General features: G+C 43.3%; 4 protein-coding genes across 4 annotated transcripts; 3 read left to right on the top strand and 1 right to left on the bottom strand.

Moving 5' to 3' along the window:
* Nucleotides 1-737: 737 nt before the first annotated feature.
* On the top strand, nt 738-2,645 carry NCS57_00331500 (HET domain-containing protein; the record flags this gene model as incomplete). Its single annotated transcript, XM_053053318.1, has 1 exon — nt 738-2,645. The coding sequence occupies one exon, from the start codon at nt 738-740 to the stop codon at nt 2,643-2,645; it is 1,908 nt and encodes a 635-aa protein (XP_052918564.1).
* A 3,367-nt stretch (nt 2,646-6,012) lies between these two features.
* Nucleotides 6,013-8,634, bottom strand: NCS57_00331600 (uncharacterized protein; the record flags this gene model as incomplete). The annotated part of the gene is made up of 5 exons (XM_053053319.1): nt 6,013-6,602; nt 6,657-7,350; nt 7,405-8,092; nt 8,139-8,545; nt 8,605-8,634. The coding sequence occupies 5 exons, from the start codon at nt 8,632-8,634 to the stop codon at nt 6,013-6,015; spliced, it is 2,409 nt and encodes an 802-aa protein (XP_052918565.1).
* A 1,416-nt stretch (nt 8,635-10,050) lies between these two features.
* Nucleotides 10,051-11,451, top strand: NCS57_00331700 (Zn(2)-C6 fungal-type domain-containing protein; the record flags this gene model as incomplete). The annotated part of the gene is made up of 2 exons (XM_053053320.1): nt 10,051-11,138; nt 11,208-11,451. The coding sequence occupies 2 exons, from the start codon at nt 10,051-10,053 to the stop codon at nt 11,449-11,451; spliced, it is 1,332 nt and encodes a 443-aa protein (XP_052918566.1).
* Nucleotides 11,452-11,908: 457 nt separating this feature from the next.
* Nucleotides 11,909-12,854, top strand: NCS57_00331800 (uncharacterized protein; the record flags this gene model as incomplete). The annotated part of the gene is made up of 2 exons (XM_053053321.1): nt 11,909-12,617; nt 12,688-12,854. 2 exons carry the CDS (start codon nt 11,909-11,911, stop codon nt 12,852-12,854), a joined length of 876 nt encoding a protein of 291 aa, XP_052918567.1.
* Nucleotides 12,855-24,559: the final 11,705 nt, after the last annotated feature.

A 24,559-nucleotide genomic window follows, 5' to 3' on the forward strand; every position in this document is an offset into this window, starting at 1 on the left:
GGGACCAGTCCCCAGACATGGGATACTAAGATGGACTTCTCAGCACTGACATCGCTATTTCTGGTTTACCTCTTTGCATAAATCGCACGGGTGGCGGGCTGACAATTAACACCAACTCAAAGTTTAAGATCACTTATTGCCAGAAAAAAATCGACTGAAAAAGAGAGACAATGAGGAAATGACTTTAATTAAAGTCAAATAGATCAACTTGACCGCTGTCTAAGATAACTGCTCGCTGGCTTGAGACAAGATGTGGCTGGTAAATCTGTATTTAGAAACTTCCACCTGGCTAAGCTTGAGGTTATGAGCAAGCCTTCCCTCTTAGCGAAAATGGGCTCATTGGCTACAGCTAACTCATACTGAGCAAAATGAAACTCTACAACAGGATATGGTTGTCTGGGCACATGTACACGTAAAGCTCAGCACGGTGTTACCACTCGGTTGATATATCTAACACACAAAAAGAAATTAGGTTACTCAGGGCCAACAATTTTGCTGCAGTAGCATTATCATTCTTGAATGGTGCCAATCTGAAAATTCCCATCTGTAAATGTTCCTCTTCAGCCGCAGGGGTAAGATGAGCGTCTGATTGGCAGTCTTATCCATGCACCTCGCTCTTTGCATTCAAATGGATTGGTCGACCCCCGCGCCATTTGCCTTCGGTAGCATCTCCCTCACCCACCTGATACCTTCGTTTTACTTTGTCTCTGCTCTCTAACTTTGTATATCGCTCTGGCATGCCTGATATGGGAAAGCTACGTGCAAAGCGACCACCGACGACGGTGTCTTCGTCGGGCATCGAAAAGAGGTCGAAAAAAGCCTCATCGTTCCATTACGAGCCTCTGGATCCCGCAAGAAAAGAAATACGACTTTTGGAGCTATTCCCTGGGAAGCCTGGTAGTAGGGTTATCACGCGTCTCTTCAACGTCTCTTTGGATGAGAAGCCCATCTTCGAGGCGCTCAGCTACACATGGGGACCACCTCGGCCAACCTACGACATCTTTGTCAATGGCGCCAAGTTCCCCGTGGGTCGAAATCTCAGGAAAGCTCTGGATGACCTGCGACACGCAAGCGAGCCTCGCGTTATCTGGACGGATGCCATCTGCATCAACCAGCCTGACAACGCCGAGAAGGAGCATCAGATTAAGTTGATGCAAACGATATACGCCACTGCGCAAGTTGTCTGCGCTTGGCTTGATCACAACGTACAGCCTATTACATCTGTGTTTGAAGACTTGGAAAACCTTGGCAAAGGAGTAGAGCTCGACGACTTTCAAGATCCGTCGTATTGGTACCCGGTCGCGGACATCTTTCGCAACCCATACTGGCGTCGATTGTGGATACAGCAAGAACTGATCCTTGCTCCAAAGATTCAGGTGTATTGTCGCCGAGATTCTTTTGACGGGGCGCAGTTGATGCAATTCCAGGACAAAGTGGGCGTCATCAAGCGCGAGATGGTTCAATTCACCGGCCCTTTGTCTGAGCTTTCTCGCTACATAGACGGGAGTACAAAAGACTCTTTTACCCCCGAGATTCTGGGAGGTGGCATACTACGTGCCAGGGAGAGTCTGCTTAAGGGTCGTCAGGTTCACAGGGAGAAAGACGTGGAACGTTTCAAGATAACCCGAGACATCCTTGGATCGTCATTGCTGCATCTATTCCTCCAGGCATCTGGCTTGAAGATGACTGAGCCTAGAGATCGTGTCTATGGCGTCTTAGGACTTGTCGCAGACATAGACCAGGACGCGGTTTGGGTTGACTACCAGGCTCCCATCATCAACATATACTCTCAAGTATTCAGTCTTTTTCTGGACAAATATCACGACCTCTCATTTCTGGCTTTCGAAGGAAACCACGCACCCAAGGCTCCTTCGGATCGAGAGGGCCTCCCGACCTGGATGCCGCATGTTACCATCAACTGGGGGCCCATCAATGCGAGTCGAGCTTGTGGTACTACTCGAGCGACCCGCGCTTCTATCAATCAAAATACTTTGACTCTTTCTGCAGAAGGACTTTTGGTTGACACAGTCTCCTTTGTAGGAAACCGGGAAGAAGCAGGTGGTCAGCCCATTCTTGAGTGGTTGCAAAAGCTGGAAGGATACTGTCGACGGCTTTGGCCAGATGCGGCCGAGTCACCCCTCTACGAGAAAGACGAAGTCACGTCGCTGCTATTCTCATGGTTGAGAGATCAACGTTACCGTGCCATGTACCACCAAGATAAGCCAACGCCAGCGAGGAGAGTCTCCTTACTTCGGGCCCTGTGCCTGGCAGCAACCAAGGTGGAGCAGCAGGAATTTAGTCTCCGACACGTCGTTTTTGGAGGATACACGCCCACAGATGTTTTATCGAAAGACGAAAGGGCGGCACTGATACCAATGCTTCATATCAGCTACGTGGTATTCGTAGGGACATCAGGTGGATGGCTGGGGACTCTAGATAAAGATTCTGGTGTCAACTCAGGAGACCAGGTCTGGATTCTATTTGGCTGCCGGATCCCGGTCATTCTACGACCAATCCCTAATACGACGAACCGATTTACTGTAGTCGGATATGGGATTTTCCCAGGGTTAATGCGGGGAGAGGCTATCAAGGAGGAGGAGAGTACAGGCATGAAACTCAAAGGCACCCAAATTGAGATAGAGTAAACCTAGTAACGCATACCTCTTTTCCTGTTTCGGTGCTTGCACGGAGCTTGGCCTTGTAGTAGTGAGAACTGGCTGAATGCTCTCCTTTGCATAACTCTACCATGCCTAATTATATACAAGGGCTGATGCAATACATACAGAACACTATCCTGATGCCGCCACTTCTTCAAGGGCAGCATCATCCATATAGAAAGAAAAGCGTTCACATGCACCCTGTACTCGAACATCTGCTCCAGCATCCAAACGTGCCTGTGTCCAAGAGCATGTCACTGTCGCTAGGGTCCAGTCATTGCTGCCCCCAAAGGTCCGGGTGTTGAAGTATGCATCTCCCGTGCCACATCCTACAAATGTGGCAAAGCGACCCGATGCCACTTTTACCTTCACATATGCCGAGAACCGGTATTCCTTGTCAGCTTCGTGCAGAGAAGAGTCGATGTTTTGTCTAAATCCCATGTTTGCGGGGCCTCCAGGTGCTCCAGTGAAATAGCCAGACTACCTGCCTCCATGGAATTCTGTGGTGGAGATAGACGCAGTCCCGAGGCCACCAAGTCGTACCCAAGGGGATATCGTGACTGGATCCTCCAAGCCTGGATTGAAAATAAGGTTGGTAGGCCCTCGCGAGACAGATGTCGTTGTATTCGAGGGCTCAATACTGAGAGTGGCGGGGACGATCTGTTGGGCGAAGAATCTCACTCCTAAGCAGACTCGAATGGGGAAAATCCAGTCGTTCATGTGTTAGGGAAAACACACCAGATTGTGAAGATTTCTGAAGGTCAAAGCCCGCATCTCGCTTCTCAGTCAATACACGGACGAGGAACGGACGAGCGAAGGACGAAGAGGCGGACTACGGCGAGGGGCAAGTACACCTCAGGTAGAGAGGGAAAGTTAGTTTAGAGCTTATTACAAAGAAATATCTTTAAATAGACCTCATTCTTACCAACCTTCCTCACGGGAACGCGCGGGATCCGTATCTACAATCCTTCATACGTGTTGGGAGTTCGGGATTCCAGATCCGAAGATGCCACTTTGACAGGCATCAGCTGTTCTTTGGTAGCCATGTGAGTCGCCAGTCAGGATTGATCAGCAAGTCCACCAAAGATGCGGACTTTAATGCATCAAACTCCCATCTCAAATTCGCGGCTGTAAATACCTGCTCTTGAGTCCATCTCAACATGGGGGTTGGATGCGGTACAAATACCAGAGCAGGAGCAGAGCTCTTGAATAAGAACTTTTCACTTCAATTGCACCAACTCATCACCCAATATTTGTACCTCTAAAGCTACCTACACATCATCATGTCCAAGACAGACATCACCATTGTGGGTGTCGGCAACATCGGCACGACCATAGTTCGGAAATGGCTTGAAAAAGGCTTCACTGTCACCATGTGGAACAGGAACCCCGATAGACCATGGCTGAAAGACCTCGCGCAGCGCGGGGCTGTCTTCGAACACGACCTCGGAGCGGCCATTGCGAACAGCGCTGTCATTCTTCTCAGCGTCGCGTCCTATAGCAACATCACTGAGCTGTTCTCATCTGTTCTCCCTTTCGAGGAAAATCAGTCCTCAAAGATCATCATCAACATCACAACAGGAACTTCTCAGCAGGCTCGCCAAATAGAGGCTTGGCTGAAAGCCCAGGGCATTGCGGAGTATATGGACGGTGCTATAATGGTGACACCTCAGCTGGTTGGCACAGAGCACTCGTCTATCTGGCTCAGCGGCGAGACAGAAGCCGTATTTTCCAGAGTCTCTAGCATCATGGCGCCTCTTGGAAACGTGCATCATGATGGCGAAGACCCAGGAGCAGCATGCTTATGGGACATTGCTGCCCTTGCAGCCATGGACGGCATGCTCACTGGCGGTTTGTTGGCCATGAACCTGCTGAAGCGCCAGAGAGCAGCCGGAGATGGAAAGCCGCCATCGGTCGAGAACCCAATTCGAAAGATTGTCATTCCTCTGTTGTCGTCATTTCTCCCATTTCTTGGGGACATTGCTGCGGCGCTGGATGATGAGGACTGGGGCAGAAACTTTGGAAACCCTATATCGATGCAGCTGAAAGGTTTTGAGACTATTATGGAGGGATTAAAGCAGGAGAGGGTTAGCACTGAGGGTCTTCGGTTGTTCCATGATCTGCTCCTTCGTACAAAGAGGGAGAAGGGTAACGATGCCGGGCTAGCACCCATGGGCATGTATATGCTGGAGGAATGATTGGACAGTTTACGGTGTCATGTGGCATTGGTTTTGAAGCCGTCGCGTAGTAATAACCTTTCTTCGGTCTGGTAGCAGATGATGGCCACTCCTAGACACGCCATGAAGGGCAACAATGAGTATTTTACCTTGCAAAATTATGTTAGAAAGGGCGAATCTAGCCTAAGCGCCTTGAAGCATGGTAACCCTAGTTGTGAATTCTTAGAACAACACTGCACATGGCCAGCCAAATGAGAATAGGCGAAGGCCATTCTTTCCGTGTGTTTGGATATATTGTATCTGAAGGTATAGCAGGCGACCCGACCCGCATGGAGAATTGCGGTTGGCATACGCCTCAAAAGGCGAACTCAACTATGGATCATCGGACTCGGCATTTTCACGAAGGCCGCATTAATATTGCGACGCACTTGCTAATCTGCTGGGCTCCGTGGGATGCCGAACACCGGCCGGAATCCCTGCGCCGAGAACCTTCCTCCGCCCGGCGGACGACTGAGGCAGGGGTCTGCTAAGCTACAGGCCACGGACTCGTAATCTCAGTCTACAAGTACAAGATATCACTGCATTCTGGCTCAGTTATCCCATCAACGGCCGGGCTTTAACTATAATAAAGAACACATTGTCGTATGAGATATCATGACCAGGGTTATATGGGGGTTCTATGACATTATGTTCAAAGTTGACGTGTGCCAACCAATGTTTAGCGACTTGCCGAGATGCTACATTTAAGCTGCCTAAGTGACCTAATCCTCGCCGTCCTCTTCCTGACAGGTTAACTCACTCTAATAGCCACAGCCCAATCTCGTTCCTCATATGGAGGTTAGAGTAGTTAAATACCACCTGAGAGGTGTAACCTTTTATGATGTAGATGGATAGGTATGAGTCTTCTACTGTAGGCAGCACAAAGACTAAAAAGAAAAAAAAGAACGAAAAAAGCTATTATATTAGGATGGTGATATATTGCTGTGATATATTGATAACGTGTTCTTTGTTATAGTTGAGCCCCGGGTCTTGATAGGATAACTGAGCCAGAAGACCGAGTGAGGCCGTGGCTTCAAAGAGGAGCTTGGAGGCGGACTGTGGAAGGAGCTGCTGATGCAAGAAATCACTTGGAAGTTACAAGCACTCTATCATTAGTGCTGAGTAAGGATTCAGCTACTTTACATACTCAAGTCCGAATCAAATATCCTCTTTCTTATGGGACCCTTCACACCACCCTGTACAACTACGTCCCAAGCCCGCCACATGAGATGGACTGTTTGGGCGTAACTCGGAACAAAAGTGACGATGCCACCCCACCCACACTCAGGTGACGCACACTCAAAGTGCCCGTCCGTGGTCTGGCTCGGTTTCGGCGTGATGGTTCCAGAGCGCTTGCACGCGACACACGCAAAGCAGCCAAGATGCCAACGTAGGCCCGGCATTGAAGCTTCAGTGTATGCTTCTTTCTTGACAAAGTCATGGCAGCCTTCGCACAAGATACCCTGACTACTTCCTTTAGGCGGCTGGGTTTGGTAGGGGAGACGGAGCTCTGGAGGTGCGGTAGCTGACAACTTTGCCATGAATTTGTCGACTTTTCTGGTGTCCTCGCTGGCGAGTACAGATACAAGCCCGACCCTTAGAACCGACCTCACTGACACGGCGAGGGCTTCACAAAGTGAATCAGGCGAAGGGCTGGCGCCTGAAATAAAAGCTTCGGCATACTTGTTAAAGGCAGTGCCGAAAGTCTTCAGCTGTTTGTCGTTAGGCACTGCAGAACGTTAGCAACATCATCATGCTTCCAACAGTGCCGCGATCCGCTTACTTTCATCTGTTACTTCGGCAACGACTTGGAAAAGGAGGTTTGTCAAGGCGATGAGAATCATCCAGCGCTCAAAGGCCACGCTTTGGTTCTCCTTGCTCGCCAAGGCAGTTGTAGTTGTCTCTCGGAAGACATCGAGGAACTTCAAAGTAGCAGCGTGTAAGTTCGCGAGGAAAGCCTCATGCTGCTCCTGTCTGTCAGATACTTTGGAAACGGCCCTGTCGCGACCCTTTCTTTCTCCTCCCTTATCCAACAAAGCGAGATACTCGCGGTTTCGGCTTGATGGTGGAAGGACAATACTCAATTCTCTCATGATGACGTAGCACTCGGGATGCCACGCGAGTAATTTGCCGTCCTCAGAGCTCCCCGGAGCCTCCACAAACTGCTTCAAGATTGGAAACTTGCAGCTGTCGCATCGCTGTGCGTAAAGCTTCACGTAGTCCAACATGCAGAAGATCTTGTCCCCGTGTTCATAGTAGCTTTCGTTTGCCTTGAAGACGACATCGCAGGCGTCGCATGAAAAGTGTTCCAGGTGGTAACCCCGATCCAAGGCTGTGATGTAGGTTCCTCTCAAAGCCTGGTCGCACTTGAAGCACAACAAGCCGAGTCTCCGGAAGTAGTCTCTCTCACATAGGGGCTTCTGAGTTCCGTTGTCATCGTGCGGAAAGAAGCGTGAGGCGACAGTTTGATGGCAATCCTACAAATCACGGTCAGCTCGAAACCGGATGCACTTTATCCTGGTGTTACTTACAACACATGTGAAGCAGTCGACATGCCACACTCCGCCCAGAGCTCTCACAAATCGTGCGGTGACAGGCTCAGAACATTTGTCGCATTTCAATCCGGCGCGGAGCTTCTCTTGGGATGGCTTTTGAGAGGATAGTACGCCTGGGTTCTTTGGGCGTTCTATTTCTCTTCGGTTTAAGCCTTTTTCTTGTTCGTCCAATGGTTTTCTCCGTATTTGTATTCGTGGTTGTGGTTGCTGTAGAGTCGTCTCTCCGATAGATCCCATCAAGAGCGCCTGGGTCTCAGAATCTGCGCCGATGTTCAAGCCTTGGAGGTCTTGGTTGAGCTCTCGGATTGTTGCCGCGTCAGAGTTGTCAAAGGAGGATTGAGTTTCTGAGAAGTCAATGAGGTCGCCTTCTACGACGTGTATCTGTGGTTGTTCGCTATCTGCCTGTGCTCTGGCAAAGGCCCGTCGATACGCTTGGCTATTCAGGACCAAGTCGTCGAACTCGAAATCGAGCTCTGAGGGAGCGACAGCTGAGACGGCTTCGACGTCAAAAAGACTAAGCTTGGCAGTGTCGTTGTCAAAGATAGACTCGCACCCCATCTTGATGCTCGGGTTTCTCGATCGGAGCGATTGGGCTTGCGATGCACTGGCCTGGATCCTGGACCTATTGTCGCGAAGACTTCGCTGGATATCTGATAGAGTGTCCCTACCAACGGTTAGTACGTACCACTCATCCGTCAAACGATACTTACGTCTCGAGAATCTTTAGCAGAAAGCCTATTGAGGTCTGTTGCCCTCTGAGGGCATTCAAGAGGTCTTTCAACCGGTCCTGATTCCACATGAATCTAATCTTGGCCCATACTCCCATGTTAGACGAATTCTGTGATTGAAGTTGTCTGGTCTCAGCCTCAAGGCAGCTAAAGACGACCATGCATCCAGTGAGAGCGGTCTCAAAGGCCATCAGCACGTCAGTTCGCGAAGCCCAGGCCTGTGAGAGGTCGTCCCGCCGGAGAATCTTCATCTGTAGTTCAGACAAGGCGATACTGATAAGCGTCGACTCGGAACAGATCATGGCGATGACTACAGGCACGTCTTCATAATTGCCAGCAAGGTCGGACAGCTTTTTGCAGGTTGTGAGGCATGTCGCCGTTAACCCGACCTAAAACCGCGTCAGTGCGCGTCTTGTTCGCAACGACGACGATGTGAGGTTTCACTTACCACCGAGGTCGCGATGGACAGAGGATCCATCGCGAAAGCAGAGGAGCTCTTGCTCGGAGGAAGGATTGTGGTTGAATGAGTTGAAGCTGAAAAAAAGAGCGAGAATAAATGAGGGGCGGGCTGCACCTTTGAGAATCAGGCTGTCGATAAGCGCCTAGCTGAGCCACCTTTCGTAGTGGGCATAGCCTACTTGCCTGCATCATTAGGTAAGTAAGGCATATTTCGACGCGACGTCAGTGGAGGGAGAGCGCCATGATGCTTGAAAGCTGGTGTTTGGTGTCGAACTAGACATTGGTTACCATCCATCTGATCTGTTGGACAGGCCATTGTCTGGTGTTAAGGGTGATAATTGCGCCCCGCTCTCGTTGGAAAGTAACCTTCTGAAGGCTGAAACCAGCGCCAAGAGCCTAGGGTACAAAGTCTCTGAAACACTCAACGAGCCAACCCTCCGAACGCGAAGCCGCCGTGACAAAGCAATTCCTATTTAAGAGGCTTGGCCTTTCTCTCCTCTGAGTATTACGACGACAGAATTTGTTCAGCAGAGGACTGACAAGACGGGCTGCCAAGATACACTCCAAAACGTGGCAGTGGAAGATGATTGCCAGCTGCGCACTGGCGCCATGCCAAGCCACTGCAGCTGAAATAGATGTACAGGGTGGGTGAGGATTTTGCCTGTCGTTAGACCTTTTGGGCATGCAAAACCCAATGGTTCTTCCGAAACCGCGAACACTTCTTTGAAATGATAAATGAGGGATCGCGAAGGCTCGCAGCCTGAACGTGCCTATTGCTAGGGTGCTATCTTTAGCGCTGGTTATTAGTATGAGATTCCATTAAGGTTACATCGCCATTTGGGGGAAGAAGATCCTAACCGTGATTGGCTCAGACCCCCGTTGAATGCCCAGCCAGCAGAAGCATGCTTTATCAGCAGAGGTTCCGCGGAAGACATCCCTTTATCTAAACAAGGTCCCCAGTAAACAGCCCGCAAAACCCCCTCTATTGCGTTTCAAACACGTCCAAAACTTGAAATTCTTAAAACTCATGATCTCATTCGGCCACAAACGCGATGCAACCTATTCCTCGAAGAAAAGTTGGTCTAGCAAAATCTAATCATCTCTCCACCTATGTTTATGCAATGTCTGATTAACTCTCCAGGCCTGTGACGTCTGCTACCGCAAGAGGATCAAATGTGACGGCCAGAAACCCGCTTGCTCTCATTGTGTACTATACCATTCGGAGTGCACTTTCGAGGCATCGAGTAGAAAAGCCCGTGCTAGGAGGCAAAAGCCCGGCAAAACCACCGAGGACCTACAAGCCAGGGTAGAGAGTCTCGAAGCCAGCCTGAACCAAGCTGCGCAGAGGATACATGAGCTCGAAGGCAGGGACGAGGCCATCGCACCTTCTTTTGAACTACACTCGGCCTATGGCACCCAGGTAGCTGATTTCAACATGGAAGCTCGAAACGGCGAGGGCCCCCTGGAACTGCCGCCCCAGCACGAGGTCATGTCTGCAGCGCAAAAGTACATCGCGGGGTTCAACTCAACCATTCCACTATTCAATCCCGATAGATTGTTGCGTGTAATCAATGGATGGTACACATACTCAACTCCGAGAGATTACACCACCTGGGCGGTGATCAACACGATGCTTGCGCTGGTTCATCGTCAGACACCGCCCGAAGAAGAGACAACCAGCAAAAACACGGCCAAGTACACCAAGAATGCGCAGTCGGTGCTCAACAAAATCGTCATGGGAGAAACGACACTACTGAGCGTACAGGTCCTCGTCGGAATGACCCTGCTGTTCCAGGGGGTTCAAGACTTGAAACCTGCAACAATGCTGATCGCCATGGCTCTACGCCTGGCACACCAACTGGGGCTACACACGCGAGAGAGCTCGGCACACCTCGATGGCAGTGTCGTACTAGAAAGGTGCCGTGTGTTCTGGATAGCTTACATACTCGATCGGGACATCAGCGCGCGAACCAAACAGCCACCTATCCAACGGGAGATGGACATCGATCTGGAATGGCCTTCGTCTGACCCTCAAGATGGGGCTGGCTTTTTTACCGGCGCCGACGGCGTATCCAGTTTCAATTTCTTCCTATCCCGGGTACAGTTGGCCCAAATTCAAGGAGAGATCTATAACGCCATGTATTCAACAAGTTCCCGAGGCTTGAGCAGTCATGAGAAGCTCGAGAAGGTAGCTGTTCTGCGTTACAGACTAGACGACTGGTTCTCTCGGGTGCCACAGCAATTCCGACCCGAGGCCATATTAAGCGTGGGTGAAGTCCACTCATGCAGATGTTTTGGTGTTCTCTTCGCTACTCATCTTTTCTGTCGCATCTCCATATACCAGGTTCACGTCATGGAAACTCGATGGCTTCAGACGCTGCAAACTTTCGGCAGAGAGGCCGTGCAAGGTGAACTTGTCTCACCGGCGCCATCGCCGGTTGGCTGGCATGGGCTTGTCAACGAGTGCCGTGAATACATGAAGCTATTCGCGGGCATCGAACAAAAAGATCCCGCATTCATTTGGTAAGAAATTTGGCTTTTTGTCGAAGAGTCGACCGTTCCACAATCCTCAAACTAACTCGGGTTTTGTAGGATGACTGCTTGCACTTATATATCTGCGGGAGTTTGCTTAATAGCTAACAACATGTTCAACCCGTACCACGAGAACATTGAATACGATGAGTGCCTGGCAAACATTTCATTCTCCTTCTTGGACGATATGACTCAGGAAGTGCCACTTGATGGACTCAAGAGGGCACGAGAGTCATGCGAGGTGCTGCAGCGTCAGGCCCTTGCAGTGCGCCTCCGAATCTCCAACCAGGATTCATGCCGTTGAATGATATCATACATTCGACATAAATAATAAATATTGCCTAAGGGAGTGTCTAACATGACTTTAAAAACTCTAGTAAGAAGCCGGTTGTAGTTTGTGTGTTGTTATTTGAAATGAGTTTGTTACGTGGACACCGGGAGAAGAGATACCTAGTTATACTCCCGGCTACCACCTTTGTCGTATTCCATTGCAAGTCCAATATGGTATGTATTAAAGCGAGTAGATGTCACAAAACTCGACTTGTAAGCAAAGTGGACCGAAAAGTTCATGTGCCAGTCGATGGAGACGTGGTATTTCATGCCCGAGTTCCGCGGAAGCAGATGCGCCCCAAGCTTCCACTACTGGCTTAGCAATCGACTTGTTTCTGCGAGGTATATAAGAAACCAAAGGTTCTACCGTGAAATGGATGTCGACCAAGAAAAGCTCATCCGTCATTGCCCTCCACTCATCTTACTTCACTATGGCGTCCCCTCCCTTCGACAGTATCACCTCATTCACAAAGACCTGGCACAATGATACCTACCCGTCCATCTCGCCCACAAGACCAGAGCTTTCGGTCACCGGAAAGCACGTCGTCATCACGGGCGGTGGTACAGGCATTGGTAAGGCGGCCGCTATTGCCTTTGCTCAGGCCAATGCCAAGTCGGTCTCTATCATTGGGCGCCGCATCGATCGCCTACAGACTGCTGGGCAGGTCATCGCGGAAGCCAACTCGCCGACCCAGGTCATTTTACAGACAGGCGACGTCACCGACCGCGCGTCCATCGAGGCGGCCCTGAGTGCAATTGTCTCCAAGATCAGGAGCAAGATTGACATATTCCTCGACAATGCCGGAATGCTTCCAGAAGAGGCCCCTGTTATCGGCTACCAGGAGGCAGAGATCCGTCGAGGCTTCGAGATCAACTTTCTCGGCCCATTCAACTCGTTGCAGGCATTCACCCCTTTGGCGGCTCCCGGTGCAAAGTTGCTGCACACAGGATCTTCCATCGGCCACTGGGCTCCTCTCCCAGAGGTTCCAGGAGTGTGGAACTACGCTGCCATCAAGGGAGCGGCACAGAAGATGCTCGAGTATTACGCATCCGAGAACCCGGATATTCATGTGTCGAGTTTCCATCCAGGCATCGTCGGAACCGAGATCAACCCAAGCATCCCGATTGGCCCAGACACAGGTATGTACTGTTGTTTCCCCCCAAATCACCAAGCAATTGATGTATTGCGTATGATACTAATGACTTACAGTTGAGTTGCCCGGACACTTTGTCGTGTGGCTTGCGTCGGATGAAGCTGCCTTTCTGAGAAACAAGTTTGTCTGGGCGAATTGGGATGTTGAGGAGCTCAAGGCTCGAGCGGATGAGATCCGGGTATCATCTCTGTTGACGGTATCTCTCAATGGCGTCGACGTTTAGCTCGAGAGGTTGCTGGTACTTCTATTATAGGCTAAAATAGCTGGGGGGCTAGGTATCTTTAATTTAATATATTTTTATTAGCTGCCCCCCCCTGCCGTGACCTAACTAGAGCCCCTTAATATTTAAAGGGATATAAATTTTATATACTTTATATTTCTATATATAGCTAAATGTAAATATCTATAATAAGAATCTTTACGAGGTACTCTATAATCTAAATAGTATCTTTAATAAATTCTATATCTAATACTTTAACTAAGGCTTAGAAAATAGCTATTAAGAATATTTAAATTTTCTATAATAAGTAACTTATTATACTTATAATAATTATAATTAATAATAAAGTTATTAAGTTAAATATTATTTATAATAAATAACTAATTAAGGTATAACTATAACGTACTTAATAAGCGAGTGTCTTAGATAAGCGAGTGTCTTAGCATACTGTGCACTAAAAAATAGCTAATCTTGAATTTCTAAAAATAGCTATAAAATAGCTATAAACTTAAAAAGAGTATTTTTATAAATCTAACTTAATATAAAATATAAAAGTAATTTTTCTAGATTTTTAAAAAATTCCCTTTATAGAGAAATAGCTATTTACACAATATGAATATACTTTTTTCTAAACTACCCTATAAGGGATTTTTTTAAAATTCTTATAAAAATATGTATAGTTCTATATTTTATAAGTAATCTATATCTAATTTTATAGTCTTTGAGGATTAAAGCTTAATATTTTAGAATTTTTTAAAATAATTTTCTCTAAGGAGTAAATCCCACTATAGGGTAAATTGAGATACTCGCTTGAGTGAGACACTCCCTTATCAAGTACGTTAGCCTTAGGGATAGGAAAATAATAGCTAGAAAAGCTATAGGTATTATATAAATATAATAGCCTTATTAATATCTAAAGCGCATATATCCCTATAATAATACCTAAAAGTCTTTATAATAAGCTACTCCTAATTCTTTTAATAGCTCTTATTTTTAGTCTAAGAGATATTTTAAGCTTTATATAATAATTATAAGATTTCTAAGGGATAAACTAATTATACTAGGTTTATATTAGCAAGGGACTATGAGTATTATTTTAAAAAAAGATTATAAGTAATATCTAGTAATATACTTAAAGGTATTAAATATAACTAAGTTATATTAATAACTAAGGTAACTACTATATAAGAAAGTATAATAAGTATATCTTATATATTTTTAATATTAATTATAATTACTTTACTTATTAACCCTAATTAGAGTAATTATAGAAGTAATTATTATAATTACTTAGTATTAGCAGTAATTACTTATTTAATTAATAAGGAATTATAAGTCCTGCCTATATACATAATAGGTATAAGTTAGGCTATAATATCTAGGAACTAATCTATCTAAAACCTATAATACTAATAACCCTTATTTCTTAATATAATTATGCCTATAGCTATATAGTTAGATCCTAGCTAGCTATAAGACTTCTTTAATCCTCTTATTTAGTATAATAGAAAGTCTTTATATTTATTATAAATATTATAACCTACGCCCTGTATTAATTACCTTATAAATTAAAGAAAAATCTATATTTTTTACTTATAGGGTTATATTATTCCTTTAGATTTCTTTTAAGGGTCTTTAATAAAAAAAGCTTTTATTTAATAAAATTAACCCTTTTATTAACATACATAATAAGCAAGTATCACAGTCATGCAAGTATCACAAAAATCCTAACCTCTAAGCTAGAGATTATAATAAAAACACCATAAACCATTTAATCAATTAAAACTACTCGCTATACTCTTCCCCAGATATCTCAATTACTACCTAATAGGTCCTTGCATTATAACCAGGCTTACCGCAGATACCACAACGCCAAATACCCAGTCGCGCCGACCTCCCTTAACCACCACTCCGCGACGATTCGGCCACTACCTACGCATCGGCATCCATTTAATTAATTACTTGCCTTCCCTCCTCTACCGTCATAACCCCTCTTTTCTATAATCTAGTCCTTTTTGCCCTCCAGCGCCGACTAAGTATCTCATTTGCCTCCCGAAGGTCTTTATTCTCAGCAGCTAGTAAGACAACCCGATACATAACTACCTTTATCCCCTTCTCAAGAGACCTTAGGGCTTCAAGGATTAACTCTAGGGAGCTACTTTAATGCCTCCTAATTCGTCTTTCCAGGTATTCAGACTAAGATTAGGCCTCAAGCACAGTCTTTAGGGTCCTTAACGCCCAAGAGGTCAATTAATCAAAAGCCTCCTCAACCGGCATTAGCGTCCATAGCTACACATTAAGCTTCGAGACCACACTTTCTGGGTCAAGGGGAATAAGGCCAGCTCCTTTAAAAGCCCCCCTAATATTTCTTTCCGTCATCATAGCCTCATATACTACGTAGAAGGCCAGAAAAAACTCGGTCTTTAAAACATAGGTAATAAAGCATCTAATCAAATACTCTATTTCTCGACCATAAGCCTTCTTAAGCAGCCCAAAGCACCCAACATCAAGAGGCTAGAGTAGATAAGACGAATAAGGTGGCATATAAAGCCAGATAATCTTCTTCTCCTCACAATATCTCTCGAATTCAATAGAGTAGTAGCTTTCATAGCCATCAAGGATTAAAAGACGATAGCAACTATTTAATCGCTTAGCTATACACCGGTCAAAGTGCTTAAGCCACTCGAGACCAGTCTTATTATCAGTCCAGCCATTTTAGGTCATTATAATAGCCCAATCACCCGGGAGGTTACTATCTTAGTACCAATTAGCGAGGTAATATTAGCCCGCGCCAATAATAAACGGCTAGATCGCCTAGCCTTCTACATTAATCGCTTAGATAACCATAATCCATTCCCGGTTGCCAGGCTACACTAATTTCGGCTTTAAACGCCTTTCTAAGCCCATAACAACTATTCCGCTTACAATTATACCCATAAGAAAGCCAGTCTCATCAAAGTTATAGATATCATCTAATCAGATGCCATACTTCGCGATTATGTTCGCCACAAGCCGAAACTAATCGCGGATAATAATTAGATCTTCACACTTAGCTCTCTAGTAGTCATATTTCCGAAAAAAACGCATCTTAAGCTCTTAATATTATTTAACGAAGTTTAAAGCCCAACGCATGCCAACAAGTAGCGCATCGCGGTCAATAAGCAATTAATCAGCCATTTCCTTCACACCATAAAGCCAGGGGGGAAATCCTCGCGAATCTAGGTCGAGAATAAAATAAATAAGGATTTATTCCTCTAGATTAGATAGCCAACATAATTTCTAAATAGTATCGCGTCGAGATTAAATGCCATGCTATCTACGATATAAGGTACGATAATAAACCTTATAGATAGTTATAGCTCGTTAAATACTTAACTTAGGGTCATTTTATATAGCCTAAAGGGCAAGAAGCATTCTAGACTTAATAAAAGCCTATAACATACTAGGTAATTAAGAAATAATTAATTAAATAAAAAAGATATAAGTTAAGGGATTTTTGTGATACTTGCATGACTATAATACTTGCTTATCATATATATTAGTATTATAACTTAATAAAAAAAAGTTAAGTAAAAAGAAAAAATATTATAACTAAAGATCGCGAGTTTAATTAGGCTTTAATTACTAAATATTATATTTATATTAATATTCTAAATATCTCTATTTAATATTATTTCTTATAATTTATTATAAATATTTTTTATACTTTTTTAAAGCTTATAGACTTTCTTAGTAAGATTATCTTAATTATATTAAAAGGCATATTAATAAGTATTAGCTATATTATTTTAATTATTTAGTTAGAGGTTTTTATAAAAAGCTATTATAATTTTCTTAATATATTATTTATTAATTAATTAATTATTAATTAATTAGTTATTAATTAATTATAGTTATTATTAGTTATAATTAAATCTTTTCTTATAAGGATAATAAAAGTAATTTTAATTTTTTTAAGTAATTAAAAATTATAATTAACATACATAATAAGCAAGTATCATAGTTATACAAGTATTATAAAAATCCCTTAACTTATATCTTCTTCATTTAATTAATTATTTCTTAACCACCTAATATATTATAGGCTTTTATTAAATCTAGAATACTTCTTGCCCTTTAGGCTATACAAAATAACCCTAAGTTAAGCATCTAACGAGCTATAACTATCTATAAGGTTTATTATCATACCTTATATCATAGATAGTATAATATTTAATCTCGATGCGATATTATCTAGAAATTACATCAGCTATTTAATTTAAAGGAATAGATTCTTATTTACTTTATTCTCGACCTAGATTCACGAGGATTTCCCCCCTAGCTTTATAGTATAAAGGAAATAGCTAATTAATTACTTATCGACCGCGATGCGCTACCTATTAATATATATTAGGCTTTAAACTTTATTAAATAATACTAAGAGCTTAAGATATATTTTTTTTAGAAATATAACTACTAGAGAGCTAAGTATAAAGATCTAATTATTATCTATAATTAGTTTTAGCTTATAGCAAATATAATCGCGAAGTATAGTATCTAATTAAATAATATCTATAACTTTAATAAGATTAGCTTCCTTATAGGCATAATTATAAGCAGAATAGTTATTATAGGCTTAGAAAGGTATTTAAAGCTGAAATTAATATAGCCTAATAATTAGGAATAGATTATAATTATCTAAGTAATTAATATAAAAAGCTAGGTAATCTAGCTATTTATTATTAGCGCGGGCTAATATTACCTTACTAATTAGTATTAAGATAATAACCTCCCGGGCGATTAGGCTATTATAATAACCTAAAATAACTAGACTAATAATAAAACTAATCTTAAATAGCTTAAGCATTTTAACTAATATATAGCTAAGTAATTAAATAGTCGCTATTATCTTTTAATCCTTAATAGCTATAAAAGCTATTACTTTATTAAATTTAAGAGATATTATAAAGAGAAAAAGATTATCTAGCTTTATATATTATCTTATTTATCTTATCTACTCTAGCCTCTTAATATTAGGTACTTTAGGCTACTTAAAAAGACTTATAGTTAAGAAATAGAGTATTTAATTAGATACTTTATTACTTATATTTTAAAGACTAAGTTCTTTCTAGCCTTCTATATAATATATAAGGCTATAATAATAAAAAGAAATATTAAGGGGGCTTTTAAAGGAGCTAACCTTATTCCCCTTAACTTAGAAAGTATAATCTTAAAGCTTAATATATAGCTATAAACGCTAACGCTAATTAAAGAGGCTTTTAATTAATTAACCTCTTAGGCATTAAGGACCCTAAAGACTATACTTAAGGCCTAATCTTAGTCTAAATACCTAGAAAAATAAATTAAGAGGTATTAAAGTAGCTCCCTAGAGTTAATCCTTAAAGCCCTAAGGTCTCTTAAGAAGGGGATAAAAGTAATTATATATTAGGTTACCTTACTAGCTACTAAGAATAAAGACCTTCGGGAGGCAAATAAGATACTTAGTCGGCGCCAGAGGGCAAAAAGGACTAGACTATAGAAAAGAGGGGTTATAATAATAGAGGAGGAAAGGCAAGTAATTAATTAAATAGATACTAATATATAGGTAGTGGCTAAATTGTCGCGGAGTAGTAGTTAAGAGAGGTTAGCGCGACCGGGTATTTGGCGTTATAATATCTATAATAAGCCTAGTTATAATATAAAGACCTATTAGGTAATAATTAAGATATCTAGGGAAGAGTATAGCGAGTAGTTTTAATTAATTAAATAGTTTATAGTATTTTTATTATAATCTCTAGCTTAAAGGTTAGGATTTTTATAATACTTATATAACTATAATACTTGCTTATTATATATATTAAATAGTTAATATTAAAAGATAGAATTATTATATAAAAGGGATTTTAACCTCTTTAGTTAATTAAGATATAAGCTATTTATTATAAATAGAGCTAGCTTTAGCGTATTATTATAGCTATTAATAATTATATAAATAAACCTTATTATTTTAAGCCTAGTAAGACCTTTAGCTTTAAGTATAGAGCTTTTATTATTAAAATTACTAAGATATAGATTAAGATATTTTAATTTCTATTTTAGGTAATATAAAGTTATATAATAATATTTAATCTAGTAAGTCTAATATAATAAGATTAAGTATATTATTACTTAATTATATTACTTTTTTTATTAACCTTATAGGTTATATTATTATATAATAATTAATATAATACTAAGTATTTTTTATTTATACTTAATACTTTTAAGGCTATTTAATTTATATTAAAAGTGCTTTAAAATATTATATTAGATTGCTTTAAAGAAAAATAGCTATATATTTATTATATTAAGATAAAATATTAAATCTATATATTAAGGTAAAATTAAAAATAAGACTTTCTAAAAGGTTATTAATATATTATTAGTTTTATAAGCTAAAGCTAATTATCTTAATATTACTAAAAAAGAAATATAAAATAAATAAATAAGTTTAAATAAGTCTTATTACTAAAGATATAATATAATATAATATAACTAATTATAAATAAGATATATTACTTATATTAATAATAAGAATAAAAAATATATAATAAAAAGAAAGATATAAAAAAAAAAGTTATATATAGGCATAAATAGATATATCTACCTCTTAAATACTTAGTATTTAATATTACCTTATTTGCCTTATTATTTAACCTAGAGAGCTATAGTTTATATATGGCCTTAATATTATCTTATAGAATAACTAATAAAGTAAGATTATAGGAGTAAAAGATAATATATTATTAAAAGGTCTAAGTTATATATATCTAAGAGGAGCATAGCACCTTATATAATATCTTATTATATTAAGTAACGTACATGTATAGCGAGCCGGACAGCAAGCGAACCGGACACTTTTTTTTAACCTTTAAGATAGAAATCACTATAAAAACACAACAAACCATTTAATCAATTGAAATTACTCGCTATACTCTTCCCCAGATGTCTCAATCACTACCTGACATGTTCTTGCATTATGACCGGGCTTGCCGCAGACACCACAATGCCGAACCCCCGGTCGCGCTGACCTCCCTTGATTACCACTTCTCGACGATTCTGCCACTACCTGCGCATCTATATCCATCTGATCAATTGCTTGCCTTCCTTCCTCTACTGTCATTACCCCTCTTTTCTGTAGTCGGGTCCTTTTTGCCCTCCGGCGCCGGCTTAGTATCTCATTTGCCTGTTCAAGTTCTTTAACCCTAGCCTCAAGTAAGGCAACCTTATGCATAACTATCTTTGTTCCCTTAGAAGAAGACCGTATAGCTTCTAGAATTGACTCTGGGGAGCTACTTTTTGTGCCTTATAACTCGTCTCTCGAGGTAATCTGACTGAGATTGAGCCTCAAGCACGGTCTTTGGGGTCTTTGAAACCCAAGGGGTCGACGGTTTAGCCACCTCCTCAGCCGGTGTTGGAGTCCGTAGCTGCACATCAAGTTTCGAGACCACACTTTCCGGGTCAAGAGGAACAAGCCCGGCCCCTCTGAAGGCTGACTTAATATTCTTTTCCGTCATGGTGGCCTGAAATGCGGCGTAGAAGGCCGGAAAGAACTCAGTCTTTGAAACGTGAGTTATAGAGCATCTGATCAGATGCTCTATTTCTTGGCCGTAAGCGTTCTTAAGCACGCTAAAGCACCCGACGTCAAGGGGCTGCAGTATATGAGATGAATGAGGTGGCATACAAAGCCTGATGATCTTCTTCTCCTCACAATATCTCTCGAATTCGATTGAGTGGTGACTTTCGTGGCCATCAAGGATTAGAAGACGATAGCGACTATTTGATCGCTTGGCTGTGCACCGGTCAAAGTGCTTGAGCCACTCGAGACCGGTCTCGTTATCGGTCCAGCCATTTTGGGTCGTTGCAATAGCCCAATCGCCCGGGAGGTTACTATCCCGGTACCAGTTGGCGAGGTGATATTGGCCCGCACCGATGATGAACGGCGAGATCGCTTGGCCATCCGCATTGATCGCCTGAATGACCGTAATCCATTCCCGGTTTCCGGGCTGCACTGATTTTGGCTTTCCACGCCTATCTGTGCCTGTGACGACCATTCCGCTCTGAATTATGCCCATCATAAAGCCAGTCTCATCAACGTTGTAGAAATCATCTGATCGGATGCCGTACTTCGCGATTGTATTCGCCACAAGCGTAAACCAATTACGGATAATAGCTGGATCTTCGCACTTGGCTCTCTGGTAGTCGTACTTCCGAAAAAAACGCGTCTTGAGGTCTGGGTGTCGCCTGACGAAGTTTGAAGCCCAGCGCGCGCCAACTGGTGGCGCGTCGCGGTCGGCAAGTAATTGATCAGCCATTTCCTTCACACCACGAAGCCGGGGGGGAAATCCTCGCGAATCTAGGTCGAGAATAAAGTGAATAAGGATCTGTTCCTCTAGATCAGATAGTCGGCGTGAATTAGGAATAGTATTGACTCGGGCTTGGATGCCATTATATCGGTCAAATAGTGTTGAATGCTTGACTTGGTAGAGCTTTGCGGCACCTCTAAGACTTAGTTTTGGTGTATTTTGATGGGCTTGAAGTGCAAGAAGGATTCTAGCCTCTTTATTAGACTGTGACATGCTGGGTGGTTAAGAATCAATTGATCAAATAGAGATAATGTAGGTTGAGGGATTTTTTGTCCGGTTCGCTTGCTGTCCGGCTCGCTATACATGTACGTTATATTAAAAAGATTAAGGGTTAAGTAAATAATAATAAGAAGTAATAATATATTAATTAATTATTATCTAAGGTTATCTCTAGTTTAATTTAGATTTTATTTTACCTAGGGGGAAAACCCCTATAGGGCCTTTATATTAAGCTACCTATATTTTATAAAATTCTACTATAATTACCTAAAGCCTATAATTTTCCTTTTTTTACTAACTAGTCTAATCTAATATATTATGCCGCGATAGACCTACTTAAAGGTTAATTTCACTAAGTATTTAGTATCCTATCCTTAGTAACTGAAGCATAGTCTATTAAAGTATAGGCACCTCCGCAGAGAGTGCAGCTTTAAGCGCCTCCAATACTTCGCCGAGAGCAGCCGTGAAAAGGAAGAAGGCCAGCCCAATAAGCACTCACTAGAGGAACCTCTATCCTCTCCCATCCAACTGTCAGCTGGAACAACACCCGTATCGGGAAGAGTTCAAAGAGGCAGAAAGAAGCCATCTGCAAGGCCACAAGTTGGCCGGCTCCTGGGAGAAAGTCCCCCGAGCACACGCCGAAGGACATCAAGTCTTAGGCTGCCATTGGGTGTATACCTACAAGCTTGATAAACACGCAAGGTTAATAAAATTCAAGGCACGACTAGTTATTCGCGGCGACCAGCAAGAGATCCCCGAGAGACCTACGCAGTAACGTTTGCAGGAATGTCATTTAAGATCTTGATAGCCGCGGCAGCTCGCTTCGACCTCGAGCTGCTCTAATACGATGCAGTTAACGCGTTCGTACACGCCACAATCGACGGAGTTATCTATATGCAGATGCCGCCTGGTCACCGAGAGCCAGGCGTGATCCCACGCCTACGGAAAGCATTGTACGGGCTCACGAGATCTCCTCTACTCTTGCAACGCCACTTAGAGACCGGCCTCACGGCGATTGGATTCCGAAGGGTCGCCGGAGAGGATTGCTGCTGGCAACTTGGAAGTATTATGTTCTTCTTCTATGTTGACGACTGTGTCTTAGCATTTCGCCGAGAGTTGCGCGAGGAAGCGACGAAGGCTATTCGAACTTTGCAACGACGATACCACCTCGAAGGCGGCCAGGACCTACAGTGGCTCCTAGGCATCGAAGTCATAAGAGATCGAAAGGAACGAAAGATTTGGCTCTCACAGTCAGTCTACTGCGAAAGGGCAGCCCAAGGCATCGACAAGCCGAGCCGAGAGCCCAGCGAAGGGCCGCCGACCCCGATGACGAAAGAAGAACTACTGCCATACGAAGGAATAGCCCCATTGCACGAAGTCAACGCATATCAGGTCAAAGTGGGAAGAATCCTCCATGCCTTGGTGATGACTCGGCCAGATATCGCCTTCGCCTCGAGCAGACTAGCGAGGTTCAACCAGAGCCCAGGACCACTCCATCATAAAGCAGCTGATTGCACCCTACAATACCTTCGAGCAACGAAGAACCTTTGCCTAGAGTTCGGCGTGAACCCAGGAGACCTAAATGACAACCTGGAAGTGGCCTCAGATGCCAGCTTCGCCGACAACTCGCTGGACCGTTGGAGCTCTCAAGCCTTCGCAATGAAGCTATTTGGAGGCATGATTGCGTGGAAAGCGAATAAGCAGACAACAGTCACCACATCAACGACCGAAGCAGAGCTCCTTGCCCTTTCAAGCGCAGCCAAAGAAGCTATATTTGCAAGCCGACTGACATCATCACTTCAAATCTCCCTGCCAGATGAGCATGATTCCGCGGCAAGCTATGCGACTCCTCGCCGAGCGGTCCCCATGATATGAGTTCAATGCGACAACACACAAACTGTCAGGCTCGTCAACGCAGAGCTTGTGCAGCTACAGACCAAGCTACGGCATGTCGACATACACAATCATTGGCTTCGGCAAGCTATCGCCGAAGGTACGATCGAAGTCACTCATACACCTTCTGCAGAGATCATGGCCGATGGATTGATGAAGAGCCTCTACAAAGATCAATTCAATGTCTTCAGAAAGCAGCTCAACCTGGAGAGATACTAGAGGAGAACCGTCACCGAGAACTTGCCGACGATGAGGCACGCTTGGAGGCTACATTGAAGAACGAAGACCCTTGTGATTTATCAATTCATGTACCATAGCCAAATTGAAGGCGTCACAAGGTTAGGTCGGCCTCTCGGGCAGACCTAAGGGGGTGTGTCAAATGTAGCCGCGGTCCGGATGGTCACATGACTTCCCTCTTCCGGCACTAGGCCCGATTAGGAAGCGCGGATCCCGCGCCTCCCTTTTTCAGGGTCTCGCCGAGAACACATAGAGAACAACAACAATACACATGACACAACATTTGACAACTGCCGTAGCCATCTTCGTTCGTCAAGGCTCTTTTGCGCAAACCGCGACCGGTTTGCCTTCTCCTGTAAAGAGCAGGGGTGCTTCTGTTGAACAGAGATCGCGCTCGCTGAGTGGAGACTGCTTGTTTTATCCATAGTATGATTGGCTGTTCATTGTATTCGCGGTCTGATTGGCTAAGCCCTTCCAAACATAACCGAAAACCGACAACCTAAACCCATCACCAATCTGTTTTAATAATATAAATGCTCTAAATTAATCCTAGAATAATAACGCAAAAGGTAAAGTGAGCATTAAAACAGTCCTATAGCCCATATTAATACTAATAGATCTTGTTCCCAAAGACTTCGTCGAGGCAACAGAAGCGGTCGCTATCGTGCTCGATGTCGTTGTCGAGATGGATGCTAACGCTGTGGTAATATCAACGCCACTGATAGTATAACTACTCGGCGTTGCTGTGATTGGGCCCTTGGCCTTCTCACCCGTCAGTAACATCCGCATTACATCATCTCGACACACTCACCGTTAAAAGGCTTTTCAAGCTGGCGGCAGCACTACAGTGGTGCAACTCCCAGCTATCAGCAGCGACAACAGTGTCCGCGGGACACACCTTAGGCCCGTCAATTTCGCATGCCGAGACAAGAGAAAGAATGGAACTCTGACAGCGGCAGCTGCTAATATCTGCCG

Source organism: Fusarium keratoplasticum, chromosome 2 (assembly GCF_025433545.1).
Source record: "Fusarium keratoplasticum isolate Fu6.1 chromosome 2, whole genome shotgun sequence".
Classification (NCBI taxonomy): domain Eukaryota; kingdom Fungi; phylum Ascomycota; class Sordariomycetes; order Hypocreales; family Nectriaceae; genus Fusarium; species Fusarium keratoplasticum.